General features: G+C 40.8%; 1 protein-coding gene across 3 annotated transcripts in view; it reads left to right on the top strand.

Annotated features, from left to right (window-relative positions):
• GRHL2 (grainyhead like transcription factor 2) overlaps positions 1-18,351 on the top strand; it is a 159,645-nt gene that overhangs the window by 107,384 nt on the left and 33,910 nt on the right. For all 3 annotated transcript variants that reach the window (XM_012762052.3, XM_076005116.1, XM_076005115.1), the window contains exons 9-12: positions 5,375-5,533; positions 11,815-11,902; positions 12,391-12,530; positions 17,683-17,714. In XM_012762052.3, the coding sequence (XP_012617506.2) occupies positions 5,375-5,533; positions 11,815-11,902; positions 12,391-12,530; positions 17,683-17,714 (419 nt within the window). The remainder of the gene's footprint in view (positions 1-5,374; positions 5,534-11,814; positions 11,903-12,390; positions 12,531-17,682; positions 17,715-18,351) is intronic.

Raw genomic sequence — 18,351 nt, 5'->3', positions numbered from 1 at the left:
TTTCCCCTTTAAGGAGAGGGGGTGCACTGAGGAAGGCTGGGGCCCTTCCAGCCGCGACGTTTTCCCTCAGAGGAGGGAAGAGTGGCCGGACCCGCCGCCGTGAGGTCCGGGCTGCAGCCCCCGCGGTCAGCAAAGGCGGAGGTCGGTCCAGGAGTCGTCCTGTGGCCCTGCCCCTGCCGTCGCTGGGAGCCAGTCCACGCCTGGTAGGCAGACGAGGGCCAGGTACACCCCGGTCTCCTGGATCCACGGAGGGCCGGAGAAGGGATAGAACTGGGGTATGTCTAGGCCAGGCGGCGTCCAGGGCCCACCAGAGGCTCCCAGGCAGGGCCAGGCTGATGAGGTGGGCTTCTGCTCGCAGCCTCCTTTTGGGGCTCCATCCGCTGGTTTCCAGCTCATCGGAGTGGGGCAGAGTTGGAGGCGACAGAGATCCCTGAGCCCCCACTCAGCAGTCCCAGGAGCGGCAGTCGGCTCCCGGGCGCAAAGCTCTATTCTCTCAGGTTGGCCGTGGTGCACGTGCAGCTACAGCCGGATCTTATCTGCTGCCCTCTGGCCCTCCCCTGCTCAAAAACCTGCAGTGGCCTCAGGCCCAGACTGCCTGGGCTTCCACTAAAGACCCGCTGGTTTTCCCAAACTCACCTCATCTCAGTGTAACTGCACTCTTACCCTTCAACATAGGGCTTCCTTCCCCCAGGTTCCATCCCTCTAATCTGTGACCCACCAAACATGCCCACCCCTCAAAGTGCAGCTGAAATCCCCTCCTTCCCCAAGCTCAATGACCCCTGATCACTCCTTTGTGTGTTTCAGGATTCTCAGAAGAGTTCTGATGTGTAAATTGATTCTACTCAACAAAGTAACCCATTATGCATTTAAATAAATTTAACAATTTATAAAAAAAAAAAAAAAATGCTGAGTGTCATGAGACTGCCTCTATTTCAGGGAAAGGTTTTGCTACATGAAGAAACAAATCTTTCTATCTGAATCAATCTTTGAAACAATGACAAAATTAAAATTGTATCTATTATCTGCCTGAATACACCTGATTTAATGAGTTTTTTCTAAATAATAAATTCTTTATTATTAGAATTATAAGAAAACAAGTAACTGAGGTTTTGAATATGTTATATGAACATATGTAACATTTATAACTCTTGGGTGACAGATCAATTATTTACTGCATTTCCACATTCTTTACATAATCCGGGCTTCTAATGAAGTGAAAATGAACTTTCTGTGCTTGACATTTGGATGAACATTTGGTGGGGGAAATCATACCTATCCCTTAAGCCTCTCTCATGCATATTTACAAACAGGTGCTCTGTAGATGTACTTCCAAGGAATTTGCTCTCACACTTGCCTGCTGTGCATGGAATTGGGACATGGTTGGGTTTGCAAGATGAAACAAATGAATGCCAAGGTGTTAGTTAATGTCCTTCTATGGCTTCCCAACTCCCTCCCCCACCCCCACCACCAATTTGAGTTAAAGTTCAACCATTCGGGTTTTGAGTGCAGCACAGTGAAACTATGATTGATACCACTGGACACAGAAACTGTGCTTTGCTACTGGGTCAGGCAGCCAGGCAAGAGGAAACAGTGCCAACCCCATTATAAAATCCCTGCCTGTTAGGACAGCACTGGGAGCTGTCAACATAATGTAGCAGAGAAGGCAGATTTTTGTGTTGTTTACTTTTTGTGGAATCAGGATGCCTTGAATCAAAGATAGCTTATTGGATCTTCTACTAAGAACCTTTCTTTATTAAGAGAACCTTGTCTAAATGTCTCCCAGTAGAGTCCTGTATAGGGTAACTCATTTGACCTTTAAAGACCATCTCTACTGGTTGGCTGGTTTTTATAACTCCTCTAAGGAGGATTTAGTCTATTTGTTGTAGTATATTGCCAGTAAACATTTATTATTTCAGAGGATCTAGTGGATCTGTCCTACTTAAGTGTCCTTGTAAATACTCACAACCCATCACTCCAGCTCTTAGTTGAGACTTGGAGTTGATAAGGCCACAAGTATTATTGCTTCCTGTCAGTCTGAGTATATGTGTCCACTGTGGGAGTTGTGTGGTTAGATCAGTGAGCCAACCATGAGTCGTAATAGCTTAGGAAATATTTATCAGAGCACTTTTCTCCTCTGGCTTCTGCAGTACTAGGCAGGCTTTCTGAGGGAGTGGAAAAAACCATTCTGTGTTGAGGGCCCTATAGACTGTGGCCACCTGTAGGAAGATCTCTGCGTGCAACACAAGGTCAAAATTATGGACAACTGCATAGCTCACCAGAGCGATCATTTGATTTGCTGACATAAAGCTGTGTTTATACATTCTGGCTAAGATAACCCAATTGTCAGTAATACCAATAACAATAGAAAAATCAAGTGTTCCTAGAAAGATGTTACTCTTTTTTTTTTTTTTTTTAATCTAAAGATTAGCATTCGATGAAGCTGTTGTAATCCTTAAGAGCAGCATCTTATTGTTGCATCTCCCATCTCACCTCTGACTTCTGCAGTTGCAGGAACCACCACCAGTGCATCCACCCTAGAGCCTTGCTAGTCAGGGACTTGGTAGCACTTCAGAAATATCCGCTGCATGAATGTTAAGTAAGAATTCTCTGCCACTGGGACATCTCTCGGAACAATAGACAGCACTTTCTGTGTGACTGGTGGGCCGAACACTTTTGCCTTAGAAGTTCAGTAGGAGAATCAGCACGGTATATTCTTTCTCAGTTCCTCTGAATCACCTGAAATTTGCATCTTTCATTGTTCTCTGTTTCTTTTCCATTCCTCGGGATTTGTGAGGGTCCCACTCTGAGTCCAGCATCTACGTGGGTTTGTGTGTCACTAGTATTCTCCAGGCTCTGTTCTGTCTTCTGGGGGCTTCTGTACACACCTACCTGTCCTTTGGACAACTTGACCACTCTGTGTTGATCATTGCTGGATTATTCATCTGTCTTCCTCTTAGACTGTCCGCCCCATGAGGCAGGGGTCTGGCTTTCTTCTCTATCCCAGGGAACTAACAGTGTGTTTGACCCACCTTGGGCTTGTGTGGATGTTTACAGGTTGAATAAGTGAATGAGTTAATTAAAGAAATGAATAAAGAAAATGAATGCACCTGTAGTTAGATCATCTTTTTTCAAAAAACCTCTTAATCGCATATATTTAAGGTAATTATGATGTTGTAGGTTATATATAGATACTACAGTGAAGCCAATTCACATACCCATCATCTCATAGTTACTCAATCTTTTTTTGTGTGTATGGCAAGAGCAGCTAAATTTTACTCATTTAGCATGAATCCCATGCACGGTAATACAATATGGTTTTATTACCTGTAGTCCTCATCTTGCACCTTGGATCTCTAGGTTTGTTTGTGTAGTTAGTAGATCATTGCTAGGTACATGTTTTCAGATGGTGGCTGGAAGTGTGAGAGCCTCTGGCACAGGGCACAGGCTGTGGTCATTAGCACGTCACTAAGACCTGTCATTTGGTCCTGACCACTCTTGATGTGGTGTCTCACCGGAGGAGCTCAAAAATAAATTAACAGATGAGGTTTAGAGAGGTGTAGCACTACAAGTGAGTACTATACCAGTTGTATAAATTACCAAACACCTACAGGCACAGGGTTTTAAATAGATTAGGTCCGCCCTGGTAGTTAGGTCAAAAATTTGAAAGGCCTTTAAAATACAGTCTGTGCTTGTGGCTTTGTGGCCTCGTGGCTGCAGGATTGCTCTCTGTGGTGTCGCTGTGGGGTGAGAGGCACGAGGGTAAATGCAAAGCTCAGGGGTTTAAATAAGAAGAGGGTTAAATAACACGCAAAACAAAATAGTTTTGGAGTACATAATTGTATGATTTTAAAGCAAAGAGTGATTTTACATTTTATTATAAATAAAAGTTATACACATGGTATCAAATGAAAATAGTACCAAGAATATAATGTAGTATTTCTGGTTCTCCCCATATGATCTGGGTGCTTTACTTATACCTCAATTCTGTGATATAAATCACCTTCAAATGCTGTCGATTGGACTGTCACCTACTATGTAAAATGATGATAAATTTATCTCACTTATACTTCTCTCTCTTTTCTTGCCAATATTTTATAATAACATCATTCTTTTCAGTTATTCTATCGGCCAGTGCTGTAATCTTCAGTGATTTCCTTGCATTTCCCTTTCTTTTGGATTCCGGAATTTCTGGTGCAGGTGGAAGGTGTCAGTGCCTTTAACATACTTTCTCCCTCCTTCAGATTTCACTTTTGCCAGTTTCTCTTTTACTTTTTTCCCACCATGGAAGTATATGAGAAGTTACACTCTGTCCTGCAGGGAGGGGTTTTTAAAGGTTATTTTAAGGGGGACATTTAAAACTGAAGACATTAAATGACTTGTGTAAAGTCTCTTAGCTGTTTAATATTAAAGCTTGGACTATATAAGTCAGGGCATTTGACTCCTAATCTAGTGGGTTCTCTGTAGATAAACTCATTGCTTTATTCATGAAATGTTTATTAAATGCTTATTCTCCACCATGCACTAAATAGGTACCAATGACACAAAAATAAGAAATGGTCTTGAATCTCATACTTCATAGTCAAGTAAGAAAGACAAATGTGTAAACAAATCTGGATTTCAATGTAATAATGTACAAAGGAAGGTGTTACCTAATTATTTTTTATCCCACAGGTCAGAGATTAGATAACTTTATATAACTATTAGAAGTGACAACTTTAATATGTTGAGGACACACTTATGCATGTTTAAAAAATAAATAAGACTTTCCTGATATATTTTCAGGGAGGTAATTTAAAAAGTCTATTTCATGATCAAGTATGAAAGCAAATTTTTTTTTTTTTTTTTTTTTGAGACAGAGTCTCGCTTTGTTGTCCAGGCTAGAGTGAGTGCCGTGGCGTCAGCCTAGCTCACAGCAACCTCAAACTCCTGGGCTTGAGTGATCCTTCTGCCTCAGCCTCCCAAGTAGCTGGGACTACAGGCATGCGCCACCATGCCCGGCTAATTTTTTATATATATATATATCAGTTGGCCAATTAATTTCTTTCTATTTATAGTAGAGACGGGGTCTCGCTCTTGCTCAGGCTGGTTTTGAACTCCTGACCTTGAGCAATCCGCCCGCCTCGGCCTCCCAAGAGCTAGGATTACAGGCGTGAGCCACAGCGCCCGGCCTGAAAGCAAATTTTTAAAATAAATTTATAATTATAAATTATATATGTTTTATGTGTGCAACATGTTTTTATGTGAAAAAAATAACAGAATATTCTTCATTTTCCAATATAGGATTGTTTAGTATTTTGACTTTAAGTCTAAGGTTCATGCATTTATTGTAGATTCTTTTTATGGTGACTTTCTCCTTTCTTTCTCCCTTCCTCAGATTTTCATCACCGTGAATTGCCTGAGTACAGATTTCTCCTCCCAAAAGGGGGTGAAAGGACTTCCCTTGATGATTCAGATTGATACATACAGTTATAATAATCGTAGCAATAAACCCATTCATAGAGCATATTGCCAGATCAAGGTCTTCTGTGACAAAGTGAGTAAAGATGACAGTGTCATAAAGGTATCTTTGCTATTAGATATTACTTTTGATGGCATTTCCCTCTTGTCACCTTTCCTTGTCTAGTAGTGTCAAAATAATCACTTTATCAGTCACAGTAGGTGTGGTAATCTTTTACTCTCTTCCTGTTAGATATCTAGGGAATCATCAGTCAACTGTATTTTTTTTAGTTAATCATTTTTACTGCTTATTTAATGGCCAATTGACATTGCACAGTGTCTTAATCAGACCATCCTGCTGTAACAAAATACTACAGACTGGATGGCTTAAACAACAGAAATCACAGTTCTAGAGGCTGGGAAGTCCAAGATCAAGGTGCCAGCCAGCTTGGTTTCTAGTGAGGCCTCTCTTTCTGGCATGCAGACTCACTGTATCCTCATGTGGCAGAGAGAGAGAGAGAGAGAGAGAGAGAGAGAACAAAAAACTTTCTGGTGTTTCTTCTAAGGGCACTAACTCTATCATAAAGACCCTATGCTCACAACCTCATCTAAACCTAATTAGCTCTCCAAAATCCCACCTCCAGGTGCTATTACATTGGGGGTTAGGGCTTCAACATATGAATGGGGGGGGGCTGAACATCAGTCCATAATACACTGTGCTTTAAGTCTGATTCAGTTAGAGAGCTCCTATAGCAGATTAATAATCTTTACTGGGTATAGATGCTGTCCTACAACACATCAATGCAGTAGGTGACATTTCCAATAGATCCTATTTTAAATATCACTCTAAATATCAGTGCTAGGCAGAAAAAAATGGTTGGAGAATGTGGGGTACATGATTGGCATTTATTCGAAGTATTAATAACTAGTGTTATAAAGAGTTCCTAGTGGGTAGTTAGTTGCACATCCTGATGTTAAGAGCTAGGGTTTAGGGTGTCAGGAAACTCATAAGGAGGAAATTTCAGATTCTATGCAGGGTGGATTAACTGTTATTACAGTCAGTTTCTCTAATAAGCTAGATACAAAATCTTTTGCTCTAATTTGTCATCATATTTGCAGCTCTAATTTCAAAACCTAGTCAAAACTCACACCTGGAAGATTAGAAGAGAAATAAAAGTTTAATTTTTGTACTTTTCAAGTGGGTATGTAAATGCAAATGCTTAATTTAAATTATCTTTTAAAGCAAAAGAGTCAAGAGCTAATCACAGTCTAGAGTTTTAAACAGATGAAATTCTGCACTATCTATAACTCTCCAGCTTGATTTCTAATAAATACACCTGTGAGATTGATTGCAGATAAAAATAAAGGCCTTCTCTAACTTTTCTGGTATTATGATACTTCTACTGAAATGAACATGTTTATGCATTAAAAGGATCTATTTATATATCTATCTATATAGACATCTATGTGTATATCTTTGTATCTATATTTAATTAGTTCCATAATCTTCCATGAAGATTTTGTATTATTACAAACAATAGCTATATATTGCAGAAAAGTTGAGAAATAGAGCCACATTTTAAAAACATATTTAAGAGAAACTAAGCGTCAAATAAAAAAATGAAGATAGACATCACCTCTCAAGTGGTGACAAAAGTGATCACAATGTAGTTAAGAACTCTTCAGATAAGTTTTCCAGATTTAACACTCTGTAGGAACATTTAAGTGGGGGGAAATCATTTTCAAAAGATACATTTGGCATTTGTAGCAAATTATACTCTTGGAACAACTAGACTTTTTTGCACTTTAATAAGAATAGAAAGAATATTTTCTAGAAGGTCACAAATAAACATAGGAAAGAAGAAAGAAATTTTTGGAAAGTCTTGTTCAATGGAAGCTTTCTCCATCTTAATTGAATGTATCAAAGCTTCCTTGGGTTATTGTGAAGCCCCAAACTTTATTTTAGAAATAAGAACTGTGGTTCTTTCAAGAGCAGATGCTGTCAGAATTGTTTTGTCACACTGATACCTGGGCATTTTGGGCAGGAAACTTGGACAGAAGTGGCACCAAGACCACACGTTATAGAGACCTACTCTATTTTATGCTAATCCTTTAGGTTTGTCATATCAAAGAATGCCTGAAAAATAAGCAAGTGACTTTCCTAACAATCCACTTGAACATACAGACATACTTATTTTATTGCACTTTGCTTTATTGCATTTTGCAGATAATGTGTTTTTTACAAATTGAAGGTTTGTGGCAACCTGGTGTTTAGCAAGTCTATGGGTGCCATTTTTTCCAATAGCCTGTGCTCACTTCATGTCATGTTTTGATAATTATCACAATATTTCAAGCTTTTTCATTATTATTGTATCTGTTATGGTTATCTGTGATCAGTAATCTTTGATGTTACTATTGTAGTTATTTTGGGGACCCAGCAACCATGTTCCTGGCCCTTCCCCTATCTCTCACTCTGTCCCTCTCAGGCCTCCCCCATCCTCCGATAAACAGCAAAATTAAAATTAGGCCATTTAATAACCCTGCAATGACCTATAAGTGTTCAAGCAAAAATGAAGATTTGCATATCTTTCACTTTACATCAAAAGCTAGAAAGAATTAAGCTTAGTGAAGAAGGCATGTTAAACCTAAGACTGGCCAAAAAGCTAGGCCTCTTTCACCACACAGCCAAGCTGTGAATGCAAAGAAAAAGTTCTTGAAGGAAATCAAATGTGCTACTCCAGTGAACACATGAATGTAAGAAAGCCAAACAGCCTTATTGCTGATATGGAAAAGTTTTAGAGGTCTAGATAGAAGATCAGACCCTCCACAACATTCTCTTAAGCCAAAGGCTAATCCAGTGCAAGGCACTAACTCTCTTCAATTCTATGAAGGCTGAGGGAGATGAGGTTGCAGAAGAGCTTGAAGCCTACAGAGATTGGTTCATGAGGTTTAAGGAAAGAATCTATCTCCATAACATAAAAGTGTAAGGTGAAGCAGCAAGTGCTGATGTAGAAGCTGCTACAAGTTCTCCAGATGGTCTAGCTAAGATAACTGATGAAAGTGGCTGCACTAAACAACAGATGTTTTTTGAATTTTTAAAATTATTTTAAAATTTACTTCATGACCCTCTCTAACATGGTACTAAATAACAGATTTTTAATGTATGTGAACAACCTTATATTGCAAGAAAATGCCATTTAGGACATTAATTACTAGGGAAGGTAAGTAAATGCCTGGCTTGAAGGCTTCAAAGGACAGGCTGACTCTCTTGTTAGGGGCTAAAGTAGCTGGTGACCGTAAGTTGAAGCCAGTGCTCATTTACCATTCCTAAAGTCCAAGGGCCCAAGAATTATGCTATGTCTACTCTGCTTGTTCTCTACAAAGGGAACAACTAAGCCTAGATGACATTACATCTGTTTATAGCATAGTTTATGGAATATTGTAAGCCCACTGTTGAGACTTACTGTTCAGAAAAAAAAGATTCTTTTAAAAATACTACTGCTTACTGACAATAAACCCAGTTACCCAAGAGCTCTGGTGGATATGTACAAGGAGATTAATGTTGTTTTCATGCTTGCAAACACAGCATCCATCTGTAGGCCATAAATCAAGGAGTACTTTTGACTTTCAAGTCTTATTATTTAAGAAGTACATTTTGTACAGCTATAGTTGCTGTAGATAATGATTCCTCTGATGGATCTGAGCAAAGTAAATTGAAAACTTTCTGTAAAGGACTCACTAGTTGCCATTAAGAACATTTGTGAGTCATGAAAGGAGGTCATAATATCAAAACTAACAGTAGTTTGGAAGAAGTTGATTCCAACCCTCCTGCATGACATTGAGGGGTTCAAGACTTCAGTGGGAAAGTACCTTGCAGATATGGTGGAAATAGCAAAAGAACTAGAAATAGAAGTGGACCCTGAAGATGTGAATGAATTGCTGCAATCTCATGATCAAACTTGAACAGATGAGTTACTTCTTATAGATGGGCAAAGAAACTAGTTTCTGGAGGTAGAATCTACTCCTGGGGAAGATGCTGTGAACATTGTTGATATGACACAAGTGATTTGGAATATTACATAAACTTAGTTGATAAAGCAGAGACAGGGTTTGAAAGGATTGACTCCAATTTTGAAAGAAGTTTTACTGTGGGTAACATGCTACCAAATAGTGCTGCATGCTACAGAGAAATCTTTCATGATAGAAACAGTCAATTGATGCAGAAAACTTCATTGTTGCCTTATTTTAAGAAATTGCCACAGTCACCCCAACTTTCGGCAACCACACCACCCTGATTTGTCAGCAGCCATCAATATTGAGGCAAGATCCCTACCATCACAAAAATTGTGACTTGCTCAAGTCTCAGATGATTGTTAGCATTTTTTAGCACTAAACTATTTCCTAACTAAAGTATTTACATTTTTAGCGCTATTCATGCTATTGCATACTTAATATATTACAGTATAGTATAAATATATAGTATAGTATATGCCTTATACATAAGTATTCAATAAAAAATATAGTTCCCATTATTATACAAACTTCAGTATTTTTGATGAGCCTTTTCTTATATTTCACATCTATTTGAACAAGGTGATGTCTGTGCGTTTAACATTTTATATGTTTTCTAGACACAAAACTATACAAATCCTTAATATACCTTGAAGAGACTTCCAAAGCAGATATTTTTATATTTTATCTCCCTATTTCTATGATCTTTAAGTGTCAATGACAATTCAAAACCTCAAGTGAAGCACTATAAAGTAATTACTCCCTTTGATATTACTAGTAAGTAAAATAATTACTTCCTTTGGAAGTTTTTTGATATAGATATGTATATTAAATTATCTGGTTAAAATATTACAACTATCAAATTCTAATATATAAAGCTCTTAGAAATCACCTGGCACAGAGTAAGTGCCCTGTAAGTATTAGCTGTTATTACTTATTCTTCCAGAATTAGCTTAAAAGCCATCTCCTGTATAATACTTTCATTGACCACAAACCCTCACCATAGCCAGGATTGGGAATCTGCTGTATCCAAAAAGCCAATTTGATAAGCAAAAAAATACATCTCATTGTTATTATTTAAACCACTTGTGTATCTTTTTCTGTAAATTGCTTATTTCATGACCCATGTCCATTTTTCTATGTCAGTTGTTTTTTAGTTTAAATCATTACTGCTATATTAAAGATTTAACATTTTATGTGATATTTTGTTTCACATATTTTCAGCAATTTGTCCTTTGCCTTTTAATTGATTATTTTGTTTTTGTATAGAGAAGGATTAAATTATCATATTGTTAAATCTATCTCTGGTACATATGTTGATTTGGGGGCAATTTCCAAAGTATTAGAGGTTACTGGCCAATCTGCACCTCACTGCTCTTTTAATATGCTACTATAGTGGGCAAGAGTTCAGGTTGGGTGTATTGATCTGAGTGTCACCTGTCTACTGCGGTTGTGAAAACATGGTACAGATGGATTCTCCTGCAGCAAGAATGGAGAGAGAGAAAGGAAAAGGAAACTGTGTTGGAATGTCTTTATTTGGAAGATGAGAAGAGGAAAATGAGTTAGCAAAGCTGACATAGAAGAATGCTCAAAGAAAAATATTAATACAATTAGGGAATCATTGCAGGTCACGAAGAAAAGTGCTATAAGTTTGTGGTCAATTGGTTAAGCGCAACAGAATTTGACAGTTTGACAGGAGGAGCCAATAAAAATGTCAAATTACAAGGAACAGAGGAGCAAAACGGAGTTGAATAGACTAAACTTTTTAATGAGCAACATCTCTAAGAACATACAAAACATAAACAAAACATACTGAACAAAACACAAATAAAACATACAAAACATATTGAAACAAAAACAAAAATCATACTTGTTTGCACAAAGCAATCCTACATCTTGTGTTGTTTCCTTATGCACTCCCTTATTTCCACCACTGTAATGATTTTTTAAAGTTCCATAACAACAAGCAAAGGGAAAATTTTACAGAGAATTCGCACTCAACTTTAAAGCCCTCTTCATGCCTAGGAATAAATTTAATGGGTCAATGCTTCATCTTCTGACATTTTATTATAATCAGTAAAGTTACTTAATGGGCTTCACTGGATTAGGGAACTGGGCCTGTTCTTTCCATATGGATCCAAAACTGAAGTTCTTTAAATAGGCAAGATACCAAAAAAGGAGAAAACACGGCAGAGGTGAGATCTCTGGCAGGTCAGAAATGTGGCCTTGCCAGAGGGATGAAAATGGGGCTGCCTGGTCTCCTCATCTCCTGTGTTGTTTCATACCTGCATGACTTGTGTGTGACAGTATTTCTGCATGCCTTGATAATATGCCTGGCATTGTCTGTATTTGCTTTTTCCCTGGCAGGGAGCAGAAAGAAAAATCAGAGATGAAGAGAGGAAGCAGAACAGGAAGAAAGGGAAAGGCCAGGCCTCCCAAACCCAATGCAATAACTGTGAGTTTCATGAAGACTGACTTTGTTTTCCGAGGGGAAGACTCAGATGGGCTGTGTCCACTGGGGGAACAGGTGGAAAGAAATGGGGTGCAGGTAAAACCGTATATACAAGGCATGGCTTGCTTTCCCCTGGCAGTGGAGACAGAGTGATTATCCCCGTGAAAAGCAAATAGAATCATGTGCATAGTGTGTTTGAGCTAGGAAGGACTTTGTAATATTATGGAGACCAACAACCTCCTCCTACAGGCAAGGTATCTTGGCTGCACAGAGGGAGGGGACCTAAGCTCTACTCAAGAAGGTCACTTGAAGTCCATGCTCTTTCTGTTGGTTTGGCTGGTGGGGGGAGGTGTTAAAATGTGTTCACACCTACGGTATTCAGAAAGCTTCCTAGGAGAAAAACATGGATTTTAGTTGACACTAGGACTTATAGTTGAGAGTTCTTAGTCATGTGTAACCCTCTTGTTTATGGGTTTTGTGATTCCGTCCAGCCTCTGATGGGAAGTTGGCTGCCATACCCTTACAGAAGAAGAGCGACATCACCTACTTCAAAACCATGCCTGACCTGCACTCGCAGCCTGTTCTCTTCATACCTGACGTTCACTTTGCAAACCTGCAGAGGACTGGACAGGTATGACCTACCTGCTAACATCCACTTGCCATCTGTTTACAGGACTGGTAGGGCCTTAAGATAGAAGCACTTCAGGCAATGTTGACTTTAAAAATAAAACCCTTCCATTCACCAGAAGAAAAGTCAGTCATTCTCTGCAATAATTGGATTTTTACAAAAAGGAATACTTCAGAAGAGGACACTGACTTACTAAGGGGAAAAAGAGAGTGAGCTGATATTAGTCAAATATTGACAAAGCAATGAAAGAGGGAGAAAGTAAGAAGGCTGATAACCTGTAAGAAAAGTTTTATTTTGTTATTAGCTTTGTCATGGCAGAATTATCCTGATGCAGTAGAGCTCCACCTAATGGTGGGAAGTTGAGCTGCACCTATAACTTCATAAAGTTGCACGAGGTGAAAAATTCTTAGATTAACTAAAATTCTATTAACAACTTTTCCCTTAGTAAATGAACAGCTCCCATTGAATAGTAAATCATTTCACATAAAAAGAAAAACGGGATTGTAGACAAACCCCTTTAAAAAGAATCCCTATCTTCTAGATGTATCTACAAGTGAACTGAAAAATCTAATATTAAATTAACATCAATGTCCAATAATTAACTTATCATGGCAGCTCAAGTTGATGGAATATTATGCATTCACTAAAATTTTAATTATGAAAACTATGTAGCAACATGGAAACTAGTTATAGTAATGTTCAGTGGGGAAAAAAGTATAATAGCAATTTGTGTTCATACTGTGATCTCAAAGATGTAACTGAATTGGAAGGGAATAAGAACAATGAGATATGGCTGATTATTTTCCTTTTGTTCTTCAGTATTATCTCTTTTATGTGATAAATTAAAATTGTGTGGGGGGAAAAAAATAATGATTTCCCTGGCATTAGCCAGAATTGTCTTCCACCAAACCAGTCGGGTTTTAATGAATTTTGCATTGATTAGTTTTCTTTTAAACCCAGAGTCCTTTGAGGAAACATTTGTTTTGAGGGATAGGGGTATACCGACACATTCAAGTGTTTCTTACATTCTAAGTGTGCACACACTCATTGGAATTGGCCTCAGCCTAGAAAGAGAAATCAATATTGGCTTCACTCTGTCTCTCTCTGTGGAGGATATTTCGCCCCCAGCATTCTGTGTGATGTTTCATTATATGTATAAGACAAAGCAGTTATACAACCAGGGCTTTTTCATTGCTATTCATGACAAAACATGGTAATAAAGTACCCGTAGCTTTTTCTCAGAACACATTTTCACTGAAAATTAACTTAGCGTTTCTATCTTGTCTTACTTGTTTGATATAACCAGGGACACACAGGGGAAAGGAAGAGTTTTATGATTCATCAAGATAGGTATGACAGAACCTATTTTTTTTTTTTTAATTTCCAAAAACATGGTGGTGATTTGCGCGGGGATGTCACGGAGCTAGGTTTCCACAGCTTCCAGAAGAGGGGATAATTGAGTTAAATTGTTCGTGCTGTTTAGTTTACTGTCAGGATTCTGGCTTCAGTTCTGTATCAACACTGACAACCTGACTTGTTCGCTTGGCAAGATTTCTCCAGAACGTATAAAGCTGTAAATGAATCTTAAGAGGAAAAGCCGCCAGCCCGGCCGCTCATGACCGCCAGTCCCCTGGCCTCTCTCCCCCTGGATCTCATGAGCCTGGCTCGCAGCCCGAGGCAGATTCAGAAGGGAAGTGCGGGCTTTACAGTTTGCTGGTCTCAGCAGTTGCAAAGTAGTGCAATCAGTGACCCCCTGGGCCACCAGTGAAGTTTGTCCTGCTGTCTGGAGGCCACCTTCACAGAGCCCTCAGGCTGCCTGTCCCCATGGCCTCTGATTCAGAGTTGAGGGGGTCAGCGCAGAAGCCTGCCCTGAGCTGCTGGCAACAAAGGAACACACTCAGCTATGCTCTAGAACAACCTGTGAATATCCTGTGGTTGTTCTCAGTTGCACCATGTTACTGTCAAGAGTTGTGAAAGGTCCAAGGTTTTACCTATTTGTAAGCCAACAATTTAGCCTGTTACAGTTTCATGGATGCTAGAAGAAGACATGAGACTCCTGGGTCAGAGCCAGAGGACTTTATTACTGATAACACAGCGAGCAGCAGAAACTTGATGTTCACATCAGCTCCCCTTGCACTTCCAGTCCAAGAGGACTGACGCAAAAGGGCCTGTGCAGACGCTTTGCATGTAATGTGTGTCACAGTGAGGAATCCCAAGCTGATGAAACGACAGTATTTTAAGAGGGCTGCTGGAACACCTCCCCAACCCTGGTTTAAGACATAGGCATTATTTTTCTTATACTGGTTAGGTACTTTGGGAGCCTGAGGTAAGAGGATTGCTTGCAGCCAGGAGTTCGAGACTAGCCTGGGTATCATAGTGAGGCCCTGTCTCTACAGAAAATAATTTAAAAAAATAGCTGGGTGTGACGGTGCATGCCTGTAGTACTAGCTATTCAGAAGGCTGAAGCAGGAGGATCACTTGAGCCCAGGAGTTGGAGGCTGCAGTGAGCTATGATCACGCCACTGCACTCCAACCCAGGTGACAGATCCAGACCCTGTCTCTTTAAAAACAAAGCAAACACAAAAAGTTAAAAAAATTATATGCTGGTTAGGTAACACATCTGCATTTGGCCATAGGAGTCAGCTTAGCTAAAGGAAAGGAGCTTGGGCATTGTCTGGCTGGGGCTTTTAAGGCTGCCTTTTCTCAGAAGAGCTACATGCCTGGGAGAGCAGGAGAGAAAAGGCTGTTCCATGGTCTTAGAAGTAGGGATGGCACAGAGATTGGGTGACTTTGACCTGCGAAACAAGACCCTGCAGTGGCAGGTCAAAGGATAGGGCGGTTAACCTTAAGGGGGTGGGAGGGGAAGGGGAGAGTGGCAAGTAGTGGTGTGCAGCTCAGAAACCACTGGGGCCTGAGTCTTGCTAGAATCAGCTGCATTGCAGCTTTGTACAGCTGTAGAGCCAGCAGCCCGATAGTTCTCAGGATTAGTGAGACACCCCTGAGCCATGCTTAAGGCACATCGGCCATGGGACAGCCATACTCACCCAGGGACACAGACAGGGAGTAGGTATTTTCACTGCTAGTCCACACGTCCCTCACTCCTCCTATTATGTCATTGGTTTGCCTATGGGTTGGAATAGTCTTCAGACAATTATCAGAAACTAATATGAGGGAATAATCCAATATGTAGGAGCTATGGAGACCTCCAGTCCCACTCTCTTCATGTTGAAGCCCTGGTGTTCAGGCTGCTTGTGTCTGGAATGCCTTTAAAGGACATGTGATGAGGAGAGCTTGGGAAAAACCATGAGATGCAGAGGCATCATCTTATTGGATAATGCATACTTGCCAGGTGTCAGCCCTTCCCAAAGCACCTGGGCCCAAGGAGGACACTGCGAGAACAGTCTCTTGCATTGTGGTTCATAAACAATCTTCCCCAGATCACAAGAGTTCTTGATATGGATTCAGATGCCCAAGTTCTATCCCAGGTCTTTCAAATTAAAATCTCTAAAGTGAGTTCTAGAAATTGCATTTATTTTTATGCACTCTAAAGTTTGAAAAATGTGCCCCCAAAATTAAGTTAGTGCCACGTTCCCGTTAGCTGACAGGGAAGAAATAGTGGATCTCCCCTGTCCATGCAAGGAGGAGAAATGACAAAGAATGGAAGGTGATAGGGACAGTGAAGTAGCGGCCATTCAGGAGGGCAAGAAAACACTTAAGTCTGCTTCCATCTTTGGGTCACCAACCAACTTCTCAGAGGCCAAGGAGTCAAGCAAGGGAATAGTTGCATTCTGCCACCTTTAAAGAAATCAGCAAAACACAAGCCAACATCAGGAGCTTTCCAGATGCGTCCAGATGCGTCAGAACAGTCCAGATGGGTGGCCAGTGCCATGGCCCAGGCTCCCTCCCTTATGTGGGTCACTCTATGTCTTCTAAGTGGACAGTCCCAATTACAGATGCTCTGAAGTCCACACTGAAACTTGGAGGGGGAAACCCAAAAAGCAAAAAACAACTTTCCTTCACTGTTTTTGGTTTAAGAAGAAATAAAGTATATAACAACAGCCATAAAAAAATTAAGAGGAAAACAGTTCCCGTAGAAATATGAGCGGGTAGACTAGAATGACTCATTCCCTGAGAGTTCCAGGTAACCAGTTTTGTTATATAACCAGGTCTGTGCTTGGCAGCATCCCAGGAGCTGCCAAGAGCCTTTGAGAAAGTTTGTGGGTTGGTTTTCTGTCTGGGCTCAGCTGTTTCTCTCCCAGGCTGGGGCAGGGACAGTGACTAAATATACTGGAATCAGAGGCTACTTTTGAAGTTAGTATGTAAATGTCTCATGTTAACCAGGTGTTGTTCTTCACCGAAACACAGACGGTCCTGAAACACACAGAAAAAGCTCACGAGGCCGACAATTAATGCTTAGAAATAATTGGGGCAAGAGAATATACATGCATAGCAGATCCCCTCTGGATTTCTCCCATAACTCCATAAAATAATAAGGATGCTTCATAACTTCTTTAATCTGGTTCTGCCTGATACCGTGCTGACCACCTAAAGGAAGTTTCTGCCCCCAGAGATCTGCCTTCTGGCCAGGAACACCTCCCACCACTCAGTGACCTTTCACAGTTTGAAGACAGTTGGCTCCTAAATTTCTGTGGCTGTGGGATGCCAGGATAACCCAGACCCTTTGGGAAGTAAGCAGGGATGCCTGGGGTTGCTCTTGTCCTGCTGTGGGACCTTCATGCCCCTCCCCTCCCGGCTAGCAGCACAGCGCCCAGAGCCAGCTCGCCTGTGCACCAAATGGGGTCTCGCAGGCCAGAGCCTTTCTAAACAATGGATTTTAGATCCTGCCCAAATGTTTCCTTAATGTCAAAAGCAAGATTTGGCTTAGGGCCAGAGATAATCTCATTAGAGTGACTTTAGCTAGAAATAACCAATTTCTAAGTTTATTTCATTAAAATCTAAGAAGTAACCCCACAGAGGAGAGGAGGTTAAATTTGCATTCCCTCAGAAACGCACACACAAACTCAGCATCATTAATCAGATTTGTCTTTTGTCTTTTTTACGAGACTGTTGATGCCTTAGGACAGCCTGTGCATCACGTGACATATTTCCATTTCTTGTCTCTGACTTACAGTAAACCTATTGTTCTGCTCCACAGGTGTATTACAACACGGACGATGAACGAGAAGGGTAAGAGACTGCTCAGTTCTTTTCACTTACACCCCCAGAGTCGGTTCATGTCTGTGGCAATAGCTCTCCCAGCACTGGGCAACCCTGGGCGGGGAGTGAAACCCTCCTCTCAGCTCGGGACCCAGTGTCGAGAGGCTTGATTCAGGGAGTGTCAGGGAGGAAGCCTGGGGAAGAGCGTTCTCCTTCTGAGCTTTCCTTCCTATGATCTGCCTTTCAATAACTAGTTCTTTTTGTAAGTGACCCATCTCTTCCCTGGGTAGCCCTTCCCAGCACCCCTTGTTTGGCCCCAACACAAGGGCAAGCGGAGCTTGAGTCCAGAGCTGGAGGAGGCAGCCTGCCCTCCTTGCAGGACCACCTGGGCCACAGGCACGTGCCTCTTGAAGCTCTCTCCGTGGGAATGAGGCTGGAGGGCCAGTGGTGAGGCCAGTTTGAACAGAAGTGGGAAGGCTGAGAACCTTTTCACTGTCCCTTAGGATTGTAGATCCGAGAGGGTCACTGAAGGCTCCCAGTGTCTCCACTCCAAGTTTCTGCATAACAGCTTTGGGAGATGTTCTCCATCTTTGCACAGGATATGTGCCCACCTGCTTGTGGTCGTGCAGACTTCTAGGAGCAGCCACATCTTCAAAGTGCTTTGTAT

The sequence above is a fragment of the Microcebus murinus genome, chromosome 7, assembly GCF_040939455.1.
Source record: "Microcebus murinus isolate Inina chromosome 7, M.murinus_Inina_mat1.0, whole genome shotgun sequence".
Taxonomy (NCBI): Eukaryota; Metazoa; Chordata; class Mammalia; order Primates; family Cheirogaleidae; genus Microcebus; species Microcebus murinus.
This window is presented reverse-complemented; position numbering and strand designations above follow the sequence as displayed.